Below are 13,078 nucleotides of genomic sequence, written 5' to 3'. Positions count from 1 at the left end.
TAGTGTTTATGTTTAATATTCAGCCTTCCTCTGTCAGGCGTTTGAAGTCAGTGAAGGAAATGTGTAGTTATTTAGAAGTGTTGCTGCGAATGTGATTATTCTGAGGCCATGATATAAGCAAACGAGCTTGTGTTTAATGAGAAAATTTGACTTCCTTGAGGCGTTCAAGTGCAAATGAGTTTGCTTGGTTAGTTATTCCATGCCACCTATTGAAAAAATCAAAAAGAGTGACATTTAAATTTCATTGTGTATTCATTCTTGATGATGATGTTTATGATGATATAATCAAATCTTTCAACACTCAGCATTGTTTGCATTAAGGAAAAAATTACAGTGTGAAGTGGCTTGATGATGAGAGGTTGTTAGAGGCACCTCATGTTGAAGAATCTGAAGAAACACATGCTTTAGGCTTAAAAATAAAGCTTTCATGCATAATTCAAATGCTGTTTATGTATTCTGTCAGTGTCGTTTAAGGTTTATAGTAAGTAGGCATCATTTGCATCCATCAGTTTCACACTGTGTAAAGATCTTGACAGCAGAAGTGTTTGTGTAATTGCAGTGATGAAACAGCCAACATTTACTCAAGTACTGAACTTTTGTACGATTTTGACATACTCGTACTTTGAGTATTTCTATTTTACGCCACTTTATGCTTCCATACCACTCAATTTCAGAGGGAAATATCAAACTTTCGACTCTATTTATCTGGCAGCTTTAGTTACTTGTACAAGCTTTTAAAATGTAAGACATTGTTAAAGATTAAACTAGTCAGGACGCATTTCAGATGTCTATGAGTTGTTCTTTCCCAAACAGTAACGTTTCTCTTTAAACTTCTTCCATGGTTTCATTTTTAAAAAATATTTAATATTTCACCAAAAAAAATCCTAGATTAGAGAGAAAAAATATTGATAACAAATTTCAGTATCAGAATTTTTGCTTCTTTCTTCTTTCTGTTGTCACTATATATAAAAATGTATATAGAGTAGTTCAAACTAGCGCCACCTGCAGGAGCTAAAACAGTAACATGCTGATGGCACAATAATGTTTGATTGTCCATCATCTAATCCAATAATAATGTATCAGTCAGAAACACCAAAGAAATTCCCCTTGTATACTCTACCTTTTGCTGTTTTGTACTTAAGTAGGATTTTCCATGCAGGATGCTACTTTTCTTAAGGATCTGATTACTTTTTATATTGTATATGGTATTTACTGTGTAGGGTTTCACTCCCCGACAGATCAGAACAAAAACCATTTACCTGGCAAGAGCATGGCTTCCAAAATCTGCTAAGACATTATGCTTTGACTAGTTATGCATAGAAAAAAAAATTTAAAAATGTATTGGTAACAAAGTGCCACAGTGAGATTAAACAATGAAATTAGTGAAAAACAAACAATAAAATGTGGACTCAGACAGAGATGTGTGCTGTCGCCTTACCTGTTCTCCTTGTACAGTGAAAACATCATGAGGAAAATACAAGGTTTACCAGGAGTATCCATCGGAGGTTATAACATAAATAACATGTGTTATGCAGATCACACAATGCTGACATCAAACAGTGAAGAAAACTTGCAAACCATACTATCTATAATTAATACAAAGAGCAAAAATTTGGTCTGTCTTTAAACAAAAAGAAAACAAAAGTAATGGTAATTTCAAATAAAAATATCATCCTAACTTGTAACATAGAATTAGACCAAGAAATACTGAAGCGGGTTCATCGTTTTAACTATTTCAGTTCATGAATGACATGAGATGGGAGGCGTGAAACATATATCAGATGTAGAAGAGCAATGGCAAGAACAGCATTTATTAAAATGAAAAATGTACTGACAAATAAGAAAATAGCAATTAGCATCCATATGAGGACTCTCAGCTGTTAAATCCTGCCAGTTCTGATGTACTGATGGGAATCTTGGAACAAATATAATTTTATATTTATAAATAATAAAATGTCAAACAAAATCACTGCAGTAGAGATGTGGTTTTACAAACGCATGATACATTTATCTTATACGGCCAGAATAAGCAATGAAGATGTTTTAAAATTACAAAACACAAAGTATACGCTGTTGAACCAAATTAGGAAACGGCAAGCAACATTTTTTGGACACATCGAAAGGAAAGAGACCCTAGAATATATTGTCACAACTGGAAAAATTAATGGGAAGAGAGGACGAGGCAGACAGAGAAGGAAAATGACAGATGGACTGACATCATGGCGACACATGGAACAGGCAACAGTCACAATTCAGAAAGCAAAGATCTGATTAGATGGAGAGAAATGATCGCCTACACTGAATGGCATGGCACTTGATTGACTGACAGTTATGTAACAATACAATCATAGTTAATAAGTCACTAAATATACTATCAAATTTTTGGAAGAAGAGTGAATGGGTTACTGCATATCTGCTAATCGCAGCACTTATTTTAATCAGTATCTATCATTGAGCAACATAAAGTAAAATATGTCATGGTTACGGTAGTATTTATAATATATTTGATTAGCAATGTTAGCACTAAACATTCCACTATAGCAGTCATTGTATGCTGCATGACAACATATACACCCACTGATATATAAATAGAGTGTAATAATAATGACAGTTTACATCATGGATTGCAATGATGACGTTTATTTGTGTCAATAACACAGCAGTATTACATAGTAATAGGCTATTCATGATCAGACCATGTTCATCTGTACCAACAGCAGCACAGAGGTACTGATTTACAGCCTAAATCATCACAGTACATGAGATAACTTTGTATCTTTGACCATATGCACCACTGCATAAGACGTGAACCCACTACAAGTTTTGTCATTTTACACTTCACTGTGACAAATCAGTGAATTCCAGTGAACTGAACTGATCAATGAAATGATCCCAGTGTGATGAAATGTACAATAAAATCAAAATAGACTGTATTTAACATGTACAGTAAACAAATTTAAAACAACGCAAAGAGGAGGTAAAAATCTAGGCAAGAATATTCAATTTGTTTCACCACATGTTTCACCACCATCCCAAAGGAATAATCTGTTTTCATTTTCTATAAACATCTGATTAAAAAATATGCTAGGAAAGCTCCTAAATCCAGGAGCTTATGGAGATTGCACAAACACGACAGCACAGCAATGGGAAACACATCACAATGGAACAGAATTGATTCACACCAGCCTTTGAATGAGGGTGGCCGGTCATGCATATCATGCCTGAGTTAAGACCATGCTATGTCAGCAAGTAGCAGCCCACAACATGCCACATTCACCATGTACAGAAATCTAATCATACACCTGTAAAACACCTCCCAAATCAGTAATAAAATGGATCAAAGCCCCTGAGCACTTCATCAGCTGCATTCATTTCTTCTGGCAGTAGTTTGCGTAGTTGCTGCAGGCCTTCTGCATGTTTGTTAAGAAAGCTGGAACTCCGCTCTGTTCAAAACAACACACACACACACACACACACACACACACACACACACACACACACACACACACACACACACACACAAAGAGCATCTCTGTCAGTGAGCATCATGGACATGTGTCAGGAAGACCCACCTAGGAGGGGCAGGCAGAGAGGATCTGTTGACGTCACCATGCAACACATCTGCAAACAATGACGGAAAACCATAAAGCAAACAGACAGATGGAGCTCTCAGGGGCCTGTCAGTGAACTCTTTTAAAACCTTCATTAAAGATCCGTTAAACCAGGTCAACAATGAACATATGCGCGTTGTGATGAGCTGGTGGGAAATGTTTTCTTCGACATTTCCATGGCAGTTGCATTCAAGCCAACAAGTTCACACAATGCTAATTAAGCCTATGAGCACAGGGTAAATCTTTGTATTTCACAGTAAACGTACACTCAGCTTATCCCAGTGAGGAAATTCTTTGCATGTGATCCATCTGTAGCTGGTCAGTGTGGTTCAGTCCCCTTAAGCTACTTTAATCAAGTTTAAAAAGGCAAATTTTTCTTATATGTAAAGCTCCAAATGTCTTCTGCTTGCATTGTTTGTGTGTATTGCAGTGAGAAAAATGTGTTAATGTAGTATGTGAAATTAATCTGACTAAACTCACCTTCGCAGCCCAGTTCACCAGCCAGGTAGGAATCATACCACCAGGGTTGTCAAAGTAGTTCATGAAAACTGAAACACAGCACATGTTATTTGCCATTTAAGTTTTCTGTAATCTTAATTTAAACTTAGCTTACTTTATTAAATGTGAAAAAAGGGGGTAAAGAAAGTTATCAACATCAAAACAACATCCTAAGTTGATTCAAAAAGTTGACACAAACACAAAGTTCTATTGTTTGAATTAAAGATTTGGGGCAAACTTTAAAGGTACAATATGCAAGATGTAAAGCTAACGTATATACTCACACAAGAGCAATTCTTTCAAACATCATTTATAACCCACAAGAAGTGTGAGGTGGTATACTTTTAAGATCCTGGAGTAGATCGGGTTAAGGGCTACCAATGCCAATAAACATGTTTCCGCTCAATATATTTACAGATACCATGCCTGCCTGCATTCTGTTCTTATTTTGCTGCTTTTGGGAAGTTTCTAGGCTGCAACCTTTGGGCAGTGGATGTGCAGCCTCCAGTCAATAACATACGAGGTTGGGACAACAACACAACTGTCACTCTCCTCTCACCCTACTCACAAAATTTGGATCCCTGTGACTTCTTCCTCTTCTCCAAAATGAAACTGAAGTTGAAGAGATGCCATTTTGACACAGTTTGGGAGATTCAGCAACTATCACATTGGTGCTTCACATTTTACATGACAGGACTTCCAGGGGTTGTTACAAGTGTTGCAGGAGCACTGGGAGCAGTGTGTCACTGCACAAGAAGACTACATTTGATTTGTATAGGTGCAGTCTGGGAACTTTATAATCACACCTCATATGTTGGGGCAAAACACCAAGTGGACAAAGCCTGTTCCAAAATGGAAATGGATCTGGGGTTGGCTTTCATCTACTGGCAGGTGCTGAAGGAGCGGATATTGGTGAACAGTGGCATAGAGTGGTCCTGTTTTCTGTCAGACAGGTTGGTACTGGCTGTTAGCTTAGTTAGCTTGCCATTACAATAAATGTAACCTCAACACAACAGTAGCTTGCAGTGCTTCTGGTGGCAATGAGCAGGAACAGAAGTCGGAATGCTTCTGCATAGTATATCTTCACTGAAAAACTAACAAGCTGAGTTTTGATGTTGTAATGTATGACTGTGTTGAAAATCAACTTGACCATTTTGTGATTTCGCCTGTATTTTCCATAACATGACTTAAATGTATTCAGTGTTTTGTGATGTAAGAAGCTCCAAAGCTGGAAGCCCACAATGCTCCACATTTTGTGCTCCACAAATGGCTTCAAGGATTAATCCATTATGTACTTAGTTGACAATTAATTGTCTGTCAAGCTGCTTTCAGATAATTAAAATGAACTGTTAATCACTTTACATTCAATTTAGCACCATTTTATTCAAACGAAGTGGCAGCTGTATCATTGTATTCCCTCATCTTGTGTTACCTTTAGTTCCAGAGGATCCGTCGCTCTCCATGGCAACGCTCTGCTTATAATCTCTGACCCTCAGCACGCTGCTCTTTTCTGCACATGCCGTCTGTGGTGAGCTCCTGGCCAGGATCACCCAGATCTTCCTGCCATCCACATCCAGGTCTCTGCGTTCCCTCACATACACATACTGAGGTTTGAGCTGTTAGGGAACAAACCCTGTTTTCAGCTCTATAAACCATATCTGAAGTTCAGAGAGAGGAAAAAATACCTGTCCAGCGTTTCTGTGAGCCAGAAGGATACATCTCTGTTTGACAGAGGAAATGGGTATTTCACTTCCCAGTATATTGCTGATTGTCCATCAAAGTCTTTCTCATGCAGCTCTGAAAAATGACAAAAATGTTAGATTCAAAGCAATAAGCATCAGCTGCAAATGAGTGGATACATGACATACTTGGAAGGAAAAGATTTTGAAATAAATAATTGTCCATCTTCAGTAGGCTACACTTGAAAAGACATTAGTACAGTTATGTATCTAACAAACTGTACATGCAGGAAGTAAAAGGAAAATGTTTTAAAACTTCCCAAGCTGTAGGTCTCTCACACACAAATCTAAGCGAACCAGACATGTTGTGTTTCAGCTCAGTGAATTAAAATCTGTAATCTTACTATCAGAACATTTCTCCTTCCAACACTATGTTTGTTTGTGCAGAGTAAAGCTCATTTGGCACCGCAATTGGCTGAGGTCACAAGAACTGCAGTTACTCCCCTGTTAAAGACCTGAAGATCCTCAACTTTATTTTCATTTTAAATTAGTATCCATTAAGAAAAAGGTTATTTCTTCAATTTATCTTTTCAGTGTCATTTAGATCAAAGACGTATCTGAAATAAGTTTCCTTTTACTGTGTTGTGAACTAGATTTAGTGTCCAGCATTCTTTGTGTGTAAATTTATAAACTATATAACGAATTCAAAAATATCAAAATGGAAAAAAAAAAGCTTCATCCATTGTAGGGCTCACGGATAAGCGTAAAATATGTAATTGCAATGAATTTTAGCTCAGTATTCACTGTGTGATAGATTTGAAGCATATAATGGAGCACTACCACATAAGATGATAAGAAAGCATGAAAACTACTGACATGACATTTTCAGTCCTGGGTAAGACTTGATGCATGACGTATATTCTAAATTGAAGCTACTGCCATTTTCCTAATTGCATTGTTTCAAATTCAATTTTGATTCTAACTTGATTATTTGCTGAGGCCTTGTCCATGGCTGGTACACTAACTCCTAACATTTCCAGAGTCCATAATGACCATTAGGTGACTCAGCAACTGATGCTGAAGACACAAAACTGCTCACTGTGACTCACCTATTGAGTGTCTAGTATACAGGGAATGAGTAAACAATGGGTTGATTTAGAACATGGCTTCAGAATCAGTTTAGTGTCTTGCTATTGTGCTACTAGCAAACAACATATTGTAACAACCACGGGACCATGGCTCATTGCAGTAGTGGTTGCCCGATCTGTAAGAAAAGGGCAAGAGAACACTGACGAGCATCTTATTCCTATTCTTTATTTTTATCTGCCTCATGACTGCTGACATCTTGATTTAGCTTTTCTGCTACTTTTACTCTTGTGCGCTCAATTAACACACCCAAATGTCAACTGTTGAGCTGCACAGTGGGGAGAGCACATTGTAAATAATTAAAAATAAAACTTGCCATGAAAAAAATACATAAAAAACATGAAATGTTCAAAAACTGAAAATTGTGAAGACAACTGCAAATATCTCTTTAAATATGTTGTTTTTGCTGATTTAAATACAGTAAAAACTGTGTAATTTCATGCTCAAATTAGAACTTTTTTCTGTGGTTTTATTAGTTATTATCTGTAATTTATTTCTGGCTCCCATATCCATGTCCGATATTGTTTTTGCACTTTAACTAATTGCTCCCAGCAAAGACTGTTGTCATCAGTGTTCAGCAGCATTGACTTTAAACAACTGTCATAAAACCAGCTGGATAGGGGACAAATATGATACAGTAAAACTCATACATATTTACTGTAAAGGAGACATTAAAGCAGCTCTGCTACCATCACAGAACACACAACTACTTCAAAAATCGCACTACAACGGAGGGAAAAAGCTAGTTAAACTACCACAAAAATTTAATCTAGTATATGTGGATTATTTCAGGTATTTGACTACAGACTGGAACTTCAACATGTTACCTGCTGGTTACTGTAGATGTGCATGAAAACAAGGATAAGAAAATTAGCATGATATATACAGAGCATTATGTTAAAAAAAAGAAGTAATTTATTAGAAGTGAATGTAGAAAAACATAACATAAATTATGATTCTTTGACAGTAGAGAGACAAGGACACATTGGATTGGATGGCAAAAGAAAAGGAGTGTGAACTTTGCCTTACTGGGTTGAGCTCTTTTGTTTTTACCTTTCACATATTCATCCCAGTGTTTCCGATACGTCAGGTCCATGTAGACATCTGCACACAGCTCTGGAGTGCAGGTGGCGAGCACACCAAAGACTTTGTACTCATAAAGTCCAGTTTCCTGCAAACAGCACATGAAAGTTGTGTCTTCCAACTGCAGGCCACACCCACAGTGTGTAACTAATCCCAAACCACATAACTCTGATTAGAGCCAGTAGGCATGACACCCTCTGTGTTGGACTTGACTTAAAGGTTCAGATAAAAGTCAGAATTTTAAATGGTTCATGCAATAAATCTAAAAAAATTACACTTAAAATCAGTTACATGCGTGTAAATTCAAGTCTTAACAAACTCCATTCACACAAACAGCTGTTTAACGTTGTCAAGCCTAAACAATGATTTTGGACGGATGTGAAAATATTATCCAATGATTTTGGTGATCATATTGAATGTGCGTGAAATTCACAAGCTAAAATTATTCATTTAAGATGAACGTTTGTTGCCAGCAAAGCAGGAGCTACTTCCACTGAGCTGTCTCTAAAATATCAAAACTGGAGTCATATTTTTCCAACACATTGCTAAAATATGGAGGGCTTTCAACATGTGTGAAACTTCACATAATCTTTTTTGTCTCTGAAGAGCTTAAATGATGATGCTCAGTTAGCTTCTGGGAAAAAAAACTTACAGCACAGAGCAACAGATTCTCAGTGCTTTCTACATTTTAGTGATGAAATACGGTGTTAGACATTTTAGGTAAACCTTTAATGTTGTCTGAAAGGCTGCCAAATTCGTGAAACTTTTATTTATTAAATAATCATATTTTAAGTCAATTAATTAACAGTAAACCTATGTAATTTTTACGCTGTTTTTTTTTTTTTTTTTTTACAGTCAACATGTAAATTAACACTTTTATTCTGTGATTTTAGGAATTATTATCTGTAACTTACAAAAACAGGGAGAATCTGTAGAAAAACAGTTTTTTTAAATCACAGTTTTTTCGGTCCTTAATATATAATTTTATTTCAAATCACAGCAAATATCTGAAAAATAACACTTTTAGCTGAAATATAGCTGATGAAATACAATTTAAAAAATAGTGTCATTTTATGATCAAACACTAAAAGAATGGATTACGATTTATAAAAAATACAGACTTTGGATATGGATATTTTTACAGCTGTGGCCTGTTTTTTTTGTTTGTTTGTTTGGTTTGTTTTGTTTTACAGTTAACATGTTGTTGTTTTTTTTGCCAGTTACTACCTGTAACTTAACATAACAAGGAAAATCTGTCAAATAACTGTAAATTATTCAAAAAAATAATACAGCTACAAACCGTTAGAAAACGTACATTATTTACAGTAATACAAGAGAATATGTCAAGATAATTTTTATGTTTAGCGATATTTTCCTAGGGGTGTATGCCGGATTGAAGAGTGGGTCTTTCTGAGCTAATCAGTATATTTCATCACCACTTTAATGTGTGAATATGAGCTACAGGGTGATGCAACATTAAACCGACAGGTTTGTGAATGGAGTTTGGTTCAACCGGTACAGCAGGTTTACCAGTGAGGAAAAAACTGCTCACTGTCGCTCGGTTTCCGGATATTTCCCAGACTGACCGCTAGGAAATCACAGCAGACACCCGATGTTTGCTGCTAATAAATATATTATGCAAAATAAGACAACGGTTCAACGTTTTGGGAGGATATGAGAGTATGCCAGTGATAGAAAGCGATGCTGCAGGCAGACAGAGGAAGCTGGAGCCCATTCAAACTCCTCCATCCGTCAGTGTGGAGCAGCTTTCCTGTCGCGGAAGCTGCACTTTCTCTCAGATTTCCCACCTTGTCGTAGAGCCGGTAGATTTTGACTCCCATCGTCTCGGTGAAGAGCTCCCATCCTCCGTCCAGCTGCGGCTCGTCCAGCTCCTTCCAGGCGTCCTGGAAGTCCTCATCCGTGAACATCAGCGACATGACGGCTCGGTCCTCTGACATTCAGGCCGTCTGTCAAGCAGCCGGAGCAGCAACAGTCTCTGCATTCAAAATAAAAGAACCTCAGACTCACATACGCTCACTGTGCTGATGGGAATTAACATTTATACCAGTCAAGGTCGACTCCAGAGATCTATCATAGGGCTGGCACATAAATAACTGAATATCAGGAATTCTATTTGTTAATGCTTCAAAAAAATACTGTTTTTTTTTACAGTCTCCCTGTTTTGTTAAATTGCAGATAATAAATAGTAAAACCACAGACGGAGAAAAATATTTATTTGCATGCTAACTATACAAACAAAAAACAGGCCAAAGCTTTACATAATGTACTCATCTTCACCAACAATATTTTTTCCACAACATTTCACCATAAAATTACACAATTTTTAAAAATCTATCCCAATCAGCAAAACTATTTGCTATCTTCCAAATATTTGTCATCATGTGAAAGAACAATTATATATCAAAAATCTGTAATTTTACAGAGCAGTTTATCTTTGTACAATCTGTGACCATAAAATTGCACTGGATTACTGTAGTTAATTAAGCAAAAACATCATGATTCTACCGACACTTTCCATTATTTGAAGGTAAAATTCTGTCTAGTATGGATTGAAAAATGCTGAGTAATTTTTTTAACTGTTTTTTTTTTTTACAGATTTCCCAGTTTTGTTCAAATACAGATGATATGTCATAAATCAGAAGAAAGTATTGCTCAAAAACCAAAAATACTGACCAAACATATAAACAATGTCCACAGTAACACAAAATATGCATTTCACAAACAGAAATTTGTTCACTGTTGGGAGTGATTCGCTTTTGAAGGCAGCCTCAAATGGCCATTCAAGGAACTGCACTCCGTGCTGGCCTTATTTTTCAGCACCAGAAGTTGCTGCTTGGTTAAAATATAGGTTTTATTGTGCAAAAGGATAATGCATCTATGAGAGTATGGTGACTTCCAAGAGCAAGACTGATGACCATATAAGCCATTTAAGATAGTGAAGCAACTGGACCTCACAAAGACTCTTGTACAGCCATTGCAAAGCTGGTGGAGCTGCAGAGTGCCAAAACACTCTGCATTGATGAGCATCATTAGTAACAGTAACAGTAGAGGTGAAACCACTGAATTAGGAAAAGGCTCAGTGAGAAATACAATACAAAATGTTAAACCAAAGACTTGGAAAAACAAAGGTAAAAATAAATGAAAGTACAAATAAATGAAGTGGATTCAGTCAGATTAAATAGAAGACTGAGTCTCTGTTACTTAGCAACTATAATTAAGTTAAACACAAATGAACAGACTTTCTTATCTTAAAAGACTGCATTTGTTTCTTTAGGACTTTCTGGTGAGTCTTTAGCCTACAACCTGATCTGTCTATGCAATATATTCTTTTATATATGCACCCATACAAGGATTTCAGTTGTGTGCTTCATATACTGCTGCATAATATACAGCCACTACTTTAACGACTACTTTAGAGTTATGCACACACTATGGGAAACATCATTGCAAGTCTTTACTGAGTAGAACAAACTGCAGCCACATAGTTTGGTTTGTATAGAGGAAGTATAAAAATGCATCATTAGTCTCTCCAATAACAGTCAGGATTATATATGAATTAAATCACTATCGTCAAATCCTTACTCTGAAATGTATCTTGCATGACTGATCTGATATAAAAATAGAAAGGAAAGCTGTAAGCTTGGTAATGAGTGCATCTATCAAGTAACAGTGTTGCACAACATAATGAAATGTTGTACACGTGCAGTATTTCACTTCAACTGCAACATTTCACTATCATGTGCAATATTGCTCTTTGACCTCAATAACATCGCTGGTATTTCTTCCTACTATTCTAGAGTTTTAGGAACATCTGACACAATCTTTCAGGTTTGATTAAGTTGCATCTTATCTCATCTTTTCTTATCTTATGTCATCTCCAGTGAATAGATGACGATTACACTGAAAATGTCTCATTGTGATTGTGAAAGGAGAAGACAAACCAAGACCCCATACTACATTTCATGGTCTAAGAAAATCAGTGCTGTGCAACATAGAGATAGGAGATAGCATTTAGTTAGTAAGTGTTTTTGGAAGTTTGGTTTTTGAGTTTGATTTGGACTTGTCGTCAGGCAGTAGTCAGACTTTCTTAGTGCAGAGCACTTCCTGGTTTCACTCTCTGAGTTTCAATACATGGGTGGTTCCTTCTATTGTTACCTGCCTGAAAATCTGAACGGGTCAGGTTCAGCCATAATACTTCCTGGTATTAAACACACAGGCAACGCTGCTACTTCAGTGGAAGCGTCAGCCTCTTGTGTCAGCCCTCATTGTATTAACTGAATTGGGCCAAGACCTGCAAGTCTACCCGTGTGAGTCCACTGACTGGGTGCTCTGTTCCCACTATTTATACATGTAACAAGGCAGGGTTTTAAAAAAAAAATAAAAAAATTAAAAATCCTGTTGCATCTGCACTGCCTGTAGACACCACAGCTCTATTATGACACTTGAACTTGTTTTATGGCACTTATCCAAGTTGTTTCCTCCTGACTAGATCCTTGCTTGTGTTGTATCTACTCTGAGATGTACGTCGCTTTGAATGAAAGCGTCTGCTAAATGAAAGTGCAGAATTGTAGACAGGAAACAAGAACCTCAACAGAAGGGAGGAAATAATTAAAATGTTTTTACAGTCTGTGTTTATTTTACACAACATTGATGGCTGGACCTGTAAGCCTCCTGAGCAATTAAATTTTTTGAGAGAAAATTTGTCAATTTTTTTTCTGATGTTTGCAGATATTGAGTTTAATCGACAGCTGAGCTGTTTAGGTATTTTTTGTGGGGGGGAATCATAACATGATGTATTTACAAATATTGCAGGCTAAAGCCTATACTGTGCAAGACTCATGCTTTATCCTTCCACATAGCCAATTTTAAACTGTCAAGATAAATAAAAAAGAGCAACGGAAACTATAATTTTTATTTCAAAATAAATGCCTTCAATGAGCTAAATCTCTGCAACCAATTTATCCGATAAACAAGTGTTTTAATTTGAAACATTCCACCGGATCAGTGTGTTTCCCTGATCGTATCGAGCTTCACATCAGT

At 36.6% G+C, this 13,078-nt stretch overlaps 1 protein-coding gene across 1 annotated transcript; it reads right to left on the bottom strand.

The window, feature by feature from the left end:
• Nucleotides 1–2,620: 2,620 nt before the first annotated feature.
• On the bottom strand, nt 2,621–10,010 carry pctp (phosphatidylcholine transfer protein). The gene is made up of 6 exons (XM_023261698.3): nt 9,826–10,010; nt 7,988–8,105; nt 5,827–5,906; nt 5,542–5,713; nt 4,092–4,159; nt 2,621–3,443 (listed from the first exon to the last, which is right to left on the bottom strand). Exons 1-6 carry the CDS (start codon nt 9,973–9,975, stop codon nt 3,369–3,371), a joined length of 663 nt encoding a protein of 220 aa, XP_023117466.2. The 5' UTR covers nt 9,976–10,010; the 3' UTR covers nt 2,621–3,368.
• Between the last annotated feature and the right edge of the window lie 3,068 nt (nt 10,011–13,078).

Source organism: Amphiprion ocellaris, chromosome 19 (assembly GCF_022539595.1).
Source record: "Amphiprion ocellaris isolate individual 3 ecotype Okinawa chromosome 19, ASM2253959v1, whole genome shotgun sequence".
Classification (NCBI taxonomy): domain Eukaryota; kingdom Metazoa; phylum Chordata; class Actinopteri; family Pomacentridae; genus Amphiprion; species Amphiprion ocellaris.
This window is presented reverse-complemented; position numbering and strand designations above follow the sequence as displayed.